Here is a 15,637-nt window from a genome sequence, read left to right on the forward strand (position 1 = left end):
AGTTCTCGTGTGAGTTTCCAGAAACAAAATCGTGAGAGCGTGGTCGGGGCCCAAAACGGACAATATCGTGATACGATGGAGTCGAGCTCATGATATGATAGGGGCTCGGGCCGGGATGTGACACTTTTTGTACCCATCTTTTTAAAGAAAATTAAGTTACCTATAATTTTAATCATGACATATACCTACATACTTTTTTTTGTACCCACATTTTAAATTTCTACCGATATTCTTTTAGTTTTTAATTCGCACACGTATGTTTCTAATTTTTATGCCCATATATATTTTTTTTAATTTTGATTTGTACCCATCATTTAAATTTTGATATGTACCCATATTCTTTTTTTTTATGAATGTACCCATATTAATACATGTATTTATTTTTATGTTTAAAATATATCAATAATTATTTTTTTTAAATATGAACAATTACGTGGGTACATTATTTTTTTTACTACAACTATGTGAAGAACAATAATACTCTATTATTGATTTTTAAATAATTATTATATTTCAAAATACTATTTGAATTCGTTTAAATTTCATAATATGTGAGTTATATAATTCATAAATGCGGGAGTTAAATTCCCTAGATGGTGCATGCAACATTTAAATGTTGAACTTTGATCAAAATATTTGAATAAATTAAAATTCTTTTGAACAAACGATATTATATATACTAAAGAGGAGAGGATGTGCTTAGCCTCACATTTGGCTAGCCATAATGTGGTTCAAATTCGTTTTTGATGACAATCAAACTTATAACCTCTTACTTAAAAGTGAAGATGAATACCACTAGATCCGTAATATTAAGTGAATGAGTAAATAAAATTTTAATTAATCCAACTTTTTTTTTGTGGAGCATCAGCTGGATATATATCATCAATATTTGAGTCCATGAGATACATGCATGGTTCAGTTCGAGCCTTTCACTTTCTACTTTCAAGATCTTCAAAGGTTCTGTTTCTGTTAAGGATATCGGATATCAAACAATAAGTTAGCAAATAAATGCGGTAGCTGTAAGAGAAGCATCCAAATAACCCACTTGACCTAATTGTTTTATTCATTTGGAGCAAAGCATGCATATCGCAATATGCAGTTAGCCTCTTGAAGAAACAGTATGCACATGTGACACCCTTCATCATACACATGGATATGCTTTGGAAATATACATATCTCTGTAAATTTAATTCCCTATTGCCAATTTGTCGTGCCATGGATTCTAATTTACACACATGCATTCTTGCCTGCCTGGGCACACTCTTTCTCTTTGTGATCGAGGAAAGAGATTTTCACATTTATTTTTTTATTTTATTTCATGTACATTTTAGTTTATTTTTGACATTTGTATAGAATAAAGCAAAAAAAAAAAAAAAAGGTTTAAACAGAAATATACAGAAGAACAATATATATATATATATATATATACAAAAATCATTTCCCATGATCTAGTGTTTGATGATGTAATATTATTCTTGGTATAAAGTATTGTGATGAGTGACACTACTAGTATGTATAGGCAACTCAACCATTTTTGGACCAAATAATTAGTAGTAGTGTACTATATGAAAATGTTTTTAAAATAATTAAAAACAGTTTCAGATCATCAAAAACATTTCTGATCATGTTTGACAAAAAAAGTTAGATGTTCTTTGATAGTGGGCAACTTACATGTTTATTAAAAAAATGCAATGTACTTCTAATAGAAGAACTTTCAAGAAAGATACTTATATAAACATAAGTGTTTTCTAAAGAATCAATTCCAAACAATCAATTAATATCGCTATAGTATCTAGGGTTGTTTTCAATAACATTTCGTCTTATTTCATTCGACCCATTTTGTTTAACTTAGTTAATATCATGGAATTAGAAGCACATATTATTTAGTTCCTTAATCTTTTTCCTGGAATCCTGCATTGTTAAGTATAAGACATTCGACGGGTTAAAATATGAAGATGCATGATTAAGATGTTGCAAAAGTGTGGAAGGAAAAACAAATGTTATAATATTATTCATGTTTATCATTATTAGTATTAGCTGTTGGAACATCACAATATTGCGCAACTCAATCGGCAAAGTCCCGTTAGTTGCAGAAGATCGATCTAGTTGACCCCAAAAAAAATCATCTAATTTTGAATTTGTATACAGGACTTACTACTATCACTATATGACGTCCTCCTTAGACGTCATTACAGCTACTGTTGTATATGGATTGGATCAACCTTATCCATATTCGGATCCATATATATTCAAATTAACATATTTGAAATCTATTCTGATCATCGGATTTGACTTGTCGATCCAGATCGAATTGGATTATTATCAGATTTAATTTAAGACCTAGAAAAGATCACAATATCATTAATAACCTCATTCTTGTGTTATATCATTTCTTTTTTATTTATTTAAAAGTTTAATGTTGAATAATAAGAAAATAGGATATAAGTGTATTTTTATTTCATAAAAAACTTAAACTACTCTTACACAAAAGTATAAACAATATAAAAAGGGGTGTGCTATCCACACACCCATTTTTACTTCTTACACACCTTTTGTTAATTTATGTCCGTTGATCTTCTTCAATTCATCAAATCCGACGGCCGAAAATTAGAAGGGTGTGTGAGAAGTAAAAAAAGGTGTATGGATATCACACCTCTATAAAAATTAAATAATATGTTATACTAAGTCTGATCGGTCAACCTTGATCCATATCAGGATCCATTTGTATCAGACTATCAAATTCAAATCTTATTCAGATAATCGGATTGGAAGTCGCGATTCATATTCTATTAATTACATCATATTCGGATCATATCTAGGTCAAAATCTGATCCATTAGTTACAAAATATTCTAAATTTCTATATTTATGAATCTAAACAAGTGAATTGGTTCATGTCAATTGATAAATTTTGAACTTTTGTCCAAATACTGAGGTTATTTCCCTCATACCCTCATTCAAGAATAGGGTTACCGTTTTTATTGGTCTTTTTATGGGATATCTTGTTTTTCTTTTATGGGACATTCACTTTTTATATAAGATAAATATATAAAAAAAATTGCTATGGTATGTGAACTTGTTTTTCTTTATTAACCTACTGTTACAAAGGAAAAAGTTCGAGAATGGAATTTACAGAAGAAAAAGGGCCAACCAACTAGGCAAATACATAAAATTCCATCTGTTAGAGATATACTTGCAAAAAATTACTTTGTATAAATTAATGGCACACCAACAATTAAACAAAAAGAGGCGTAAAGAGACAAAAGATGTGGCTACTTATATTTCTTTCTTCCGATTTGGTAATTGGAATTTTCTGTTATGACTGTGACCCAATACCAATAGATATCACGTCAAATATATACTTAATATAAATTATACAATTTGATCAAATTCCTAACTACTACAATTTTGTTTTTTTAAATGATCAGTTAGTGGCTTTGTCATGTCAGTCTATTCTGCTATGGGCTGGGAAGACTTATAGAAGTATTTCAGCCTCCCTAGCCACCATTGTGCAATTCACTAACGTCAGGAAACGAATCCAAGAAGTACCGTGTGAAATACATACCTGAAATTTGTCTCAAACCACTGTGCCATCTCGTAGTGGTTGCCTAACTACTTCAACTTAACATCGGTCCTCTTTGTCTCTTGCCATGTGCGGCTGTCAACTAGTTATTAATAATTACTCATTAAAACTATACTATATACATAATACAAAGGACAATATATTTAGGAAACTATTATTAGTATTTCAAAATTTTTATTGTGCACTCCTTGCAAGCATATATTTCATTTTAGATATAGAAATTTTAGAGTGCGCAATAAGAATTTTATAGTGCCAATAATAATATTTTATCCGTACATGTATAGCTAGTTAAAAGAAATATAGAGATATTTGTTTTTTTTCACAAAATTTTACACACGTTATTGTAAGGCCATTCCCTAATATATATTTATACAACATGCACTTCGAAGAATACTGAACGGATGTCAATGAAAAACACTAAAAATTCAAATTATATAAAAGAACAAAACTCAGCATTTATATTGTAGTAAAAATGAGTCGGGCTCAACTTTTCTTCTACTTCAAAACATTTGTTTAAGTGACTAAAAGTGTGTCCGTGTCCATTCACCTGTCTTTTTTTTTTCATCACGATATACTAATTTATCATCTATATTTTAGTTGTAAAGTAAGTAAAAATATAACAAGTGAGTATGCATAGCAGCACTCATGTTTAATTTTAACAATAAAATAGAATATTGAGTGATTTGTTTGTAAATAGCCCATCATATTAGGTAAATGGATAAGTATACAACTCAATTAATTTACTAACTACCTTATTCATTCTTTAAACAACTAACAACCAATGGGTACATTTATCTCTTTATACTGGTAAATTTTTTACTTAAAAAAGTGTACAGCTGAATTTAATCGTCACATCATGTAATTTACAAAAAATAATTTAAAATTTAGTCTCTCCATCATCACCCTAAATGAATAAACATATAATAATACTCTCATTCGGAATAAATTCTTGAATTTTATCCGTATGTGAACGCCAATCAACTCATCATTTGTTATTTATTTTGTTAGGGTGCATGTAAAAACATTTTTCTGCTTTTTAATTTTTTTATTCTATTTCTTACATGGTTTATTATTTTAGAGAGTGTGACTTTGCTCAAAATTCAAGAGTTAACATATAAAATAAAAACACTGAAACAAAATGATAATGATGTAATCAAATGACGAAAACAATTTTGACTTTCTTGATTTTGCATGAATGATACTTGGAAAATGACTAAACAATTGATGCAAGCCAACTTTGTCACTTGAAACAATAGATGTGTATATATACTGTTATGCATATACATTAACATATGGAATATGCTATCTATACACCCAAATTTTCTTCTCACACATCTTTTATTAATTTCAGTTCGTTGATTTTCTTCAATTCATCTGATCTAACATAAATACTACACATTAACACATAAATGTTCTTACTCGTACTCTCGACCCCCCATGGTGCTACAAGGTTGGCTTTCACTAGGGAGTAGCTCGCCAACTCCGCATTCTATACCAGATGGGCAAATTAATTCATAACGCTCCTTGCAAGCGTTGATATAAAAGCCAATTGAACTTACATTTAGAATGCTTAGTCTGTTAATTTGACGCGTTATGTTTAATTGTCAATTTACTTTCTAACTATGAGCCTAATAGACTGGCTCTCTCGTTTTGTTAATATTAATTTGGTCAAGTCTTTATTTTGCCGAAAATGTCCTCGAGTTCAATTAACATAAACACAAAATAAAATTTAATCTTATTTAGGTATGTTTTTTTTTCCTAAATGACCTTAACCAAGCATAGAGAAAAAACATAAACCAAATATTTTTTAATGTTTTTGATAAATTAAAAATAATTCAAGGAAGGTAGACAGACAGCTATGAAATAGTTGGCCACCACTTTGTAAACCCTTCATAGACAGCAGAGCAGAATCTCATCAAATTTATCGCGATATTTTACCGGACTTTTCCGTATTTCGGGCACCCGCTGCACTCACCCAAGTACTACCGTGTCCTGTGAAACGGAAGAGGAGACGGATCTGCTGCTTCTTCCATCTCCTCCTTCTCTCTCTTTCTCTCTCCTCCTCCGAAGAACAACTTCCGAACTCTCTCTCTCTCTTTCTCTCTCTCTCATTTGACAGCACATCGACCGTGACCGACAGAGAGTGAGCGAGTGAGAAGAGAGAGAAAGTATCGAACCGAATCGGACGACATCCACCGAAGCCACCGACAAATTACGTACGTACACACAAAAAACCCAACAACTCTTTTCTTGTTTTTCTGCGTGTTATTTTACAGAACTACCCCTTCTCCCACTCTCCTCCACATTCCACTGCGCCACCGACACTCCGGTGGGGCACCCCCGCCCTTGGCCCGACCACCACAACTGCTGCCTTGTCCTCCATAATCTAAATCTGGGTCCACTCTAAAACCCATTTATTTATTTACTTTTTGGAGAATTAGTTTTTGCTGGTTAATTAATTAGGAATTTAGGAGGGAGTAGATCCAGTTAAATAATCATCAATGTACTCTCTCTCTCTCTCTCTCTCATTTCTGTCCCTATCTCGTCCCTTCTGTGTTTTGAGTGTTGAATTTTCAACTCCCCACTTTCACTTTCAGATTCTCTCTCTTCTCTCCCTCTTTCTCTCTCTAGAAGTGAAAAAAAGTTTTTATCTTTTTACTCTCTCCTCTCTATAATTTGGCAGCAAACCGTGTCACAGATCGAAAGCCACCGAGTGTTCTTTTCAAGACAGCAAATTTCTTAGAGGACTCGGTCTCTCTCTCTACATTTCTCTCTCTCTCTCTCTCTCAAGAAAAGAATCATTCATTGCTCACAAACAGAACCCCTTTTTCTAATTTAATTTTCTTTATTTATTCTAATTTCTTTAATTTCATCCTTTTTTATATTCACTCATTCTTTATTTCTGCCTCCCTCTCTCTCTCTCTCTTCCTCTCTGTCTGCAAAGCTGTGTATTTTATTCATTGTGTAATGTGGGGTTTTTGTTTCTTGTAATGGGTGCCTGAGAAGATAGAGAACATACATAGAGAGGGATAGAGGAAGGAGGAGGTGGTAAAGCTCTGTTTTTGGGGGGTTTTGAGTGATGAGAAAGGCAGAGGAAGCGGTGCTGTGAAGTGGGTCTCTCTCTCACCTCTCTTTCTCTCTCTATCTATTTGGGTAGAGATTGAAGGCTCTCAGATTGTGTAGGGTGGCTGAGGGATATCAGCTATGGATACCAAAGGAAGACTTATTGCAGGTTCTCACAACAGGAATGAGTTTGTTCTCATCAATGCTGATGAGGTTTCAAGAGTAAGTCCTCTCTCTCTCTCGCAACCTTTCAATTTCTGCTACTGCAAAATGTTAACAGCCTTCCAAATCTGTACATTTTCTACATTTTGCAGATACCCATTTGCTCATACTTTCTCTCCCTTTCTATCTCTCTCTAGCATTTGTTAGATCCTGAAATTAATACATTGGATTTTTCCTTCTATTTCTTCTGTTGGGTTTATGGCATTTTCCACCTCTTGCTAGTTCTCAGATTTACAAGCTGCAATTACAAAAGTTTTGAGGGTTTTAAGGGATTAAATGGATTTTCATTCTATAGAGCTTGCAACTGTGTTTCTGCAACAGTTGATTTTGTAGGAAATCAGCTAGCAGATGGGGGATTTTTGCCCTCTTGGTTTTTGTTGTTTTGTTAATTGTTTAATCTTCCTGATCTGACAGAGATTGATAACGTTTTGGCACTTTACGAATTTGCAGGTAACATCTGTTAAAGAACTGAGTGGGCAGATTTGCCAGATCTGTGGAGATGAGATTGAGATTACAGTGGATGGGGAGCCATTTGTTGCTTGCAATGAATGTGCATTCCCCGTTTGCAGATCTTGCTATGAGTATGAAAGGCGCGAGGGCAATCAAGCTTGCCCGCAATGCAAAACCCGATACAAGCGCATCAAAGGTGAGTCTCTCTCCGTCTTCACAAATTTAGTGCCGAGCATTCACGGTGATTCTCGAAAAAGAGTACTGAAGATTCATCTTTTTCATAGGGAGTCCAAGAGTTGAAGGCGACGAAGAAGAGGATGACATTGATGATTTGGAGAATGAGTTTGATATTGCTAGCAGTGAGAGGAGAGATCCTCACAGCATTGCTGAGGCAGTGCTGGCTGCTCGCCTTAACATTGGAAGGGGTTCGCATGTCAACGGTTCGGGGATTAGCACACCAGCAGAGTTTGACTCTGCCTCCATTGCCTCCGAGATCCCTCTGCTGACCTATGGCCAAGAGGTGAATTGGTTTAACTGCTTGATGTTCTCTTTGTCAGCGATTGCAATAATTGATCCGTGGCTGATAAGTTGAAAATTTTGTTGTTTTTTTTATCTGGTGAAGGATGTTGGAATTGCCTCTGATAAGCATGCTCTTATTGTTCCCCCATTTATGAGTCGCGGAAAACGGGTTCATCCAATGCCATCTTCTGATTCCTCTATGTCCTGTAAGTTCAATAAAGTCAGAACAATTTTGTGGCTACTGAGTCGGCTTTAATCGTTCTTAAGAGTGTGATTGATTGTTGCCTTGATGATGCAGTTCCACCGAGGCCAATGGATCCTAAGAAAGACTTAGCTGTGTATGGTTATGGAACTGTTGCATGGAAGGAGAGAATGGAGGACTGGAAGAAGAAGCAAAATGAGAAACTTCAAGTGGTGAAGCACCAAGGAGGAAATAATGGTGGAGACAATAATGGAGAACCAGATGATCCCGATTTACCAAAGTAGGTGTTCCTTTAGAATATGTTGATATTCCTGTGACTATCCTGTTATCTTATTGTGTGAAATTGTGTTCTTTAGGTGTTAGGTGTTAGGTGTTAGAGATTGGTTACGTGTTATATTAGTTTACTGTTTGTGTATTTTTCTTCTTTACATCAATTATGGAGAGAAGAATATGTTGATACTTGATATGAATCAAAACGGATAATGGTTAGGTGTTGGAAATAAGTTTTCGATGTAAACAACTTACTGCCATGCATGTGAGTGGAGAATCCAAATGGTGCAATATTTATTGTCTTTTTTGACATAAGGTTAAAACTTAGCTACGTCACTACTTAAAGTGTTATAATTGTGTTTCAACCAAAGAGAGCTGATGATTTTACTTTCCTTCTTTACAGGATGGATGAAGGCAGGCAGCCGCTTTCGAGGAAGTTGCCTATTTCTTCTAGCAAGATAAATCCTTATAGGATGGTTATCTTACTCCGTCTTACAGTTCTTGGCCTCTTTTTTCACTATAGAATTCTCCACCCGGTCAACAATGCCTATGGACTGTGGTTAACTTCTATAATATGTGAGATTTGGTTTGCCATGTCATGGATATTGGATCAGTTTCCTAAGTGGTATCCAATTGAGAGAGAAACGTACCTTGATCGATTATCATTGAGGTAGCCACCTCTCTCTCTCTCTCTCTGTCCCCCTCTCTCGTTTCTCATTGGATGCAGCTTTTTGAAATATCTGTTCTAATCTAGTGTGAAAAAATTTGTTCAGGTATGAGAAAGAAGGGAAGCCGTCTGAGTTGGCTGATCTAGATGTGTTTGTTAGTACTGTTGATCCTATGAAGGAACCTCCACTTATCACAGCAAACACGGTCCTGTCCATCCTTGCCGTAGATTATCCGGTTGACAAAGTTGCATGTTATGTATCAGATGATGGTGCTGCAATGCTCACTTTTGAAGCCCTCTCAGAGACATCTGAGTTTGCACGAAAGTGGGTTCCATTCTGCAAGAAGTTCAGCATTGAACCCCGTGCCCCAGAGTGGTATTTTGCTCAAAAAGTTGACTATCTGAGAGACAAAGTTGATCCGACATTTGTCAGGGAACGTCGAGCCATTAAGGTTAACAACCTCCTTCATCTGTCTGTGGTACTGTTTGATAAGTTTCTTGCCTGGCATGTAGTTTCTTGGATAAGTAATCCAAAATGAAAAAGGATAGGTGTCACCAACTGTTTGTATGAAAGACAACCATTTTTCTGAGCTTTCGATACCCAAAAAAGAAAAAGATTTTTCATAATTTTTCTTTGCATCATTATAGTGAGACTTTTGGTTAAGTGCTGGATGATGACGTCTCTGATCGGGTGTTGTCATTTTTTTGGTACAGAGGGAGTATGAAGAGTTCAAAGTTCGGATAAATTTGTTGGTCGCAACAGCACAGAAAGTTCCTGAGGAGGGTTGGACAATGCAGGACGGGACTCCATGGCCTGGAAATAATGTCAGGGATCATCCAGGGATGATTCAGGTGAGGGGCTGTTCATTAATAGATTCATGTTGAAGAGCAAATCCAAATGTTTTGCAGGCCCTTCTACACATTATAATTGAGTATTCCTAAGATTAATCAAAATTTTTTTTTTTGCAGGTTTTCCTTGGTCAAAATGGTGTTCGTGATGTAGAAGGAAATGAATTACCACGTCTTGTTTATGTGTCTCGTGAGAAGAGACCGGGTTTTGATCACCACAAGAAAGCTGGAGCTATGAATTCTTTGGTAGCTCTCTCTCTCTCTCTCTCTCGGAACTCTCTCAGAACTCTCTCTCTCTGAGCTTTCTTATGTTTTCATTTGTCTAATTGTTATTTACTTGTTGGCAAAATCTAGGTGCGGGTATCAGCAATCATCTCAAATGCTCCTTACATACTGAATGTTGATTGTGATCACTACATCAACAACAGCAAAGCTCTTCGTGAAGCAATGTGCTTCATGATGGACCCCCAATCAGGAAAGAAGATCTGTTATGTACAATTTCCTCAAAGATTTGATGGGATTGATCTTCATGATAGATACTCAAATCGCAACGTTGTATTCTTTGATGTAAGGGCCTTTTTCTTTGTTTATTTTATTCTAAAAGTAGGTATGTGAGAGTCAGTTTCAAAAACATGATTCTTTCTGGTGGAAGCTAATTTCTTTTCATAATTTGAATGCAGATCAATATGAAAGGTTTAGATGGGATCCAAGGGCCCATTTATGTCGGAACCGGGTGTGTCTTCCGAAGGCAGGCACTCTACGGATATGATGCTCCTACCAAGAAAAAACCACCAGGGAAGACTTGCAATTGTTGGCCAAAATGGTGCTGCATGTGTTGTGGATCTAGAAAGAAGAACAAGAAATCCAAGTCAAATGATAAAAAGAAGAAGGCCAAGGATACCTCAAAGCAGATACATGCACTAGAAAATATTCAGGAGGGAATTGAAGGTAAAAAGTTGTTTGCATGACTAACCGTTGTTTGTTTTCTTGTTACAGATTAATCTTTAATTTCCTTTGCTCAATATACTTGCGAATGTGGATTATTACTTTGATTTTTGTATGCTGTTGGTTGTCTTTAACTCAGATATTTACATTGCTACTATAACTTTTTGCAGGAATAGATAATGAAAAGTCATCCCTGATTCCCCAAATAAAATTTGAGAAAAAGTTTGGACAGTCGCCAGTTTTCATTGCTTCAACACTTATGGAAGACGGTGGAGTTCCAAAGGGAACAAGTTCTGCATCACTCTTGAAGGAAGCCATCCATGTCATTAGCTGTGGCTATGAAGATAAATCAGAATGGGGAAAAGAGGTATGCTGTACCATCTCAGAAACTAGACTAATGATTGACTCTCAGGTGCTTAAGATTTGATGTTTGGCATTTTTCCGTTTTCTAAATCTTAATTATTTTCCAGGTTGGGTGGATCTATGGTTCTGTTACAGAGGATATCCTAACGGGCTTCAAGATGCATTGCCATGGCTGGCGATCTGTGTATTGCATGCCCAAGAGACCTGCATTCAAGGGTTCTGCTCCTATTAATCTTTCAGATCGGCTTCACCAGGTGCTTCGGTGGGCTTTGGGATCTGTTGAAATTTTGTTGAGCAGGCATTGCCCTATTTGGTATGGATACGGATGTGGTTTGAAATGGTTGGAGCGCTTTTCTTATATAAACTCGGTTGTTTATCCTTTGACATCCATCCCCTTGCTTGCCTACTGTTCCTTGCCGGCTGTCTGTCTGCTTACTGGGAAATTTATTGTCCCTGAGGTAATTTTCTCTTTCTATATGTACATATGTATCAAAACTTTTAGATTTCAGCTAATATTGGCTTTCTCTGATTAACAGATTAGCAACTATGCCAGTATCCTTTTTATGGCTCTCTTCTTGTCCATTGCTGCAACGAGCATACTCGAGATGCAGTGGGGACATGTTGGCATCCACGACTGGTGGAGGAACGAACAGTTCTGGGTGATTGGTGGTGCGTCATCACACTTCTTCGCACTCATCCAGGGTCTGCTGAAGGTTTTGGGTGGTGTTAACACAAACTTCACTGTCACATCCAAAGCAGCAGATGACGGAGAGTTTTCCGACCTATACCTCTTCAAGTGGACGTCACTTTTGATCCCGCCCATGAGCTTATTGATCATAAACATAATTGGAGTCGTAGTTGGAGTTTCGGATGCCATCAACAATGGTTACGAAACATGGGGTCCTCTCTTTGGTAGGCTGTTCTTTGCCATTTGGGTCATCGTCCATCTTTACCCGTTCCTAAAAGGTTTGGTGGGAAGACAAGAGAGACTTCCCACCATCATTGTGGTGTGGTCAATTCTTCTGGCATCCATATTCTCCCTGCTATGGGTCCGAATCAACCCATTTGTGAACAAAGGTGGCATTGTACTAGAAGTTTGCGGGCTGGATTGTAACTGAGGTACGCACGCTATACAGTGAGTTGTGTAGAAAAGCTGTTTGGACAGAAAGCAAGAAATGATCCAAGTTCCAAGTGCGCGACCGAAGGAAGGTAAAGTTGTTTCAAACAGTTTCTGTTCTCAAGGATAAATCTTCACGGTTAGAGCAATCGTGGGCGGTTGGTTGCGTGTAGATACAAAGGGACTGGATCTGACACATGAATTTGTTTTGCAAAGTGTTCGTTAATTCTTTGATACATGGATTTTGGAAGGGGGATTGTATTGAGGTCTATCTGTAATCCCATGAGAAGATAAAAGAGTTTTTCAGTGTTGATTTATAAATTTCTATTCCCTTTTTCAATAAGGGGTTCATATATAAACGTCGTCGTCTTGTGCAGTAATTATTCAGAACCCCTGCTGCAATCGTAGGTCGTATGTATTTTTTTTTGAGATGTCCAGAATGTGTTTTGCCAAAACAAGGCAATCGTTCTTGTATGTGTGCTTATTTAGAACAACTCTCAAACTCTCAATAAATGTTTGGTTTCATTTCCTTCTGTCGGAATTCACTTGTGCTTTCAATCTTTGATTGCAAGTGTATGATTCTGAATTTGCACTTCAAGTTTGTGCGCAGCCTACCAGCAGCAGCTATTCTCTAGCTACAACAAAAAGGACAAGATCCGGCAGTTACAGCCCGGGGATCTAGTCCTAAGAAAAGCCTTCATCACTGCTTGCAGAGAAGCTTCCAAAAAGATGGATCCCATCTGGAAAGGTTTGTACAAGATTAGCAGAGTAGTTGGCAAGAGTAATAACACCCTCGCCACCATGAAACGACAAAAAGATCAAAAAGCAATGGAATGCTTACAGTTTGAGGAAGTACCATGTGTGACCTCTCGCTACAGCAAAGCCCGAAAACTCAAGCAGCTCGACGGGCACCACCTCACAAGTCGAGGACTATCCAGTTGTTATGCAGTTCCTACCTTAAAGCTAAGTTCTCGTTCGTTTCACTCGTTTTTCAATGAGGAATTTAGAAGTAATCACAACATGGCTTGGCTGCATGCTTGCAATAACTAATCATTCTTGCACTTCAAAAAAAGATCGCGCCCTTCTTAGGAACTCATCGCAGGAATTGCGCCCCTGAGGGACCAACCATGCTCTCCAGTGCGAGAGGGTAAACCAATTCCCCGACACCACATGGGTCAGCTTTCCATGACGGGAGGATAAACTCTATACTCTGAATATCCAGACGTGGGATGAGCCGGGCTGCCCTAGTATAACTAGATGCACGATGACTTGCACCGGGATTCCTAGAAGTAGCCACAATGGTCTTTTTCAAGGCTTAGCTAACTGAAGGATTTTGGGTCTCTTGGCCTAATCCGTGGAGAACCAGGCCCTTACACAGTACATTCGATGGACGGCTGCCCTGGAACTCTAAAGCTGCTACCGAGTGCACTAAGGTAGCCTATGATTTTCGGAAGACTACCTACGGCTTACCCTTCGAGCAGTAAAGCCGCGCTAGACTTATACAACCACACATTCTTGTGAAAGGTTAAACAAGCTAGCGTGCATATACAAAGCTTATAAACGGCACGCTCAAGATCTTGAATATGAGGTATGTAACATCCGATCTCTTTCTCTACACTTTCATACTTAACTTGGATCGCGACGAGCCTAATCTTCAAGTCAACGATCTCTTGCGAGTGGTCTCAAAGTGACGAGCTCATATTCCAACCTCATGATCTTATCGACAAAAGAATAAGCTTCGGCTGCCACAACCTTTGCCACCTCCTTGGCAGCCTTGGTATCCTCTTAGTCAAGGAACATAGGCTGAGCTACCAAAATAGTCGTCTTCTACATCATTACAAGTAGAGCAGTCTTCCTATACTCGGCTGTATGCTTCGCAAAGGAACTTAGGTAAACAACCTTTCTAACGTCATCGACAAACTTGGCACAAGCGTCCATGTCTTCAAGCAGATCTAGTTTCAAAAGCGCACAGATCTTAGCAGCCTCCTCAGAAGCAGGCTTAGTGGATTTCTCACAGCTGCCCATGCGAGCAGTCTCATTTTTCCAAGCAGGCAAATCAATCTCAGCAGCAGAAGAAGTGGGCCTTAGCGCCACTTTAGCAGTAGAGTCCACCTTATCATTGTTCATAATAGCAAGCCTTTCCAAAGATGAACTCAACTCAGCTCCCAACGGACATCTTGGTACAAACTTCGGCATTAGGGGCATGACAGGACCTCTACGCTGAGCAATCCTATTAGCTATCACACTAGCTATTCTTGACATGGCAGACGCCACGAGCTCAGATCTAGCAACCTCATTTTTCTTCCAATTAGAAGAAGTTATGTCAATCATAGTCCTCTCGGCAGTAGGCTGGACCCTCACGAGCATCGAAGAAAACTTTCAATTCTTCTCAACCGGCATCTTTTAAGTAGGCAGGGAAGATCTCTTCTTTCCACCTTTATTCATAATAGGCCCTACGACAGCGATTAGACGAGCCGATGCATCCGTCTTGATCCTCTTTACCTCTTTTATCGGGAGCAGCCCACATTTTTCCCTGTGAAAAGAACTAAGCAGCCAACGTCATTCATGTACTCAGCAGAGGAGGTCAACCCATACTGGCTTTTCCTTCATTTTTTCTTTCAGACCAGTAGGCAGGAAGCTTGCATGCCTAGCATTCTAGTAGCCCATAAGGCCCGCGACCTCATTATTTCTCTTAATTGCCAGCCTGGCCCGCGCTAGGTCTAAGAGCCCAAAGGACATGAGCCATGCAACTCACCTAGCACTACGCCTCAGCCCTTTAATCCGCGGCCCCAGCCGTACAAGCTGCCTTTGGCTCTAGCCAAGCAATGCAGCCCAAGCAGTGGTCTTTACCACAACACCTTATCGGCCCATGCCGAGCCAACTCCTAGCCCTTGCCAGCTGATGTGTCGCACCACCCCGACAGCTGCCCCGCGACATCACCTTCCAAGAAGAAGACGAGGAAAATTAATTTTTTCTTACCTCGGTGCGGTGCAGAGAAGACGAAGTAAGCAACGAAAGATAATCCTTTGCATGTGCAAGATGTAGAAGATTGCTAGATGAGGAGGAACAAATATCCTCTAAACTTTGTCTCTCTTGTAGGGTAAAATAAATTGCTCTCCAAGGTTGATTTAATAATCCACTTAAGGTGGACTTAAATAGACTTTGAGAGAAATTTATTTCCCTTTCCTAGAAAGATCTAATTTCCAATTAAAGAGGGAATCAACATCAAAATAGGAAATAATCCAAAGTTTCCAAAAGCAAGAAAATCTCTACACCTGTTGCTCTTTTCTGCGAGCAATCCAACAAGTATGGGGGCATTTGTGGAGCAAAAAATAATCAAGAGGCGACACGTGGATTTTTGGGTGAAAATGACAAAATTACCCTCGAG

The 15,637-nt window shown here is 37.8% G+C and overlaps 1 protein-coding gene across 1 annotated transcript; it reads left to right on the forward strand.

Annotated features, from left to right (window-relative positions):
• Window positions 1-6,279: 6,279 nt before the first annotated feature.
• Window positions 6,280-12,790, forward strand: LOC126587402 (cellulose synthase A catalytic subunit 2 [UDP-forming]-like). The gene is made up of 14 exons (XM_050252444.1): window positions 6,280-6,867; window positions 7,318-7,513; window positions 7,602-7,837; window positions 7,940-8,042; window positions 8,135-8,318; window positions 8,712-8,978; window positions 9,082-9,427; window positions 9,690-9,827; window positions 9,945-10,070; window positions 10,179-10,391; window positions 10,505-10,772; window positions 10,940-11,136; window positions 11,240-11,590; window positions 11,669-12,790. Exons 1-14 carry the CDS (start codon window positions 6,787-6,789, stop codon window positions 12,248-12,250), a joined length of 3,288 nt encoding a protein of 1,095 aa, XP_050108401.1. The 5' UTR covers window positions 6,280-6,786; the 3' UTR covers window positions 12,251-12,790.
• The last annotated feature ends 2,847 nt before the right edge of the window (window positions 12,791-15,637 follow it).

The sequence above is a fragment of the Malus sylvestris genome, chromosome 10 (genome assembly GCF_916048215.2).
Source record: "Malus sylvestris chromosome 10, drMalSylv7.2, whole genome shotgun sequence".
NCBI classification, from domain to species: Eukaryota; Viridiplantae; Streptophyta; class Magnoliopsida; order Rosales; family Rosaceae; genus Malus; species Malus sylvestris.

Bases quoted from the DNA above. Each gene is read 5' to 3' on its own strand.
- LOC126587402 (XM_050252444.1), top strand. From the start codon at position 6,787: ATGGATACCAAAGGAAGACTTATTGCAGGTTCTCACAACAGGAATGAG. The intron at 7,514-7,601 runs GTGAGTCTCTCT...TCTTTTTCATAG, and splicing joins CCGATACAAGCGCATCAAAG to GGAGTCCAAGAGTTGAAGGC. The intron at 11,591-11,668 runs GTAATTTTCTCT...TCTGATTAACAG, and splicing joins GGAAATTTATTGTCCCTGAG to ATTAGCAACTATGCCAGTAT.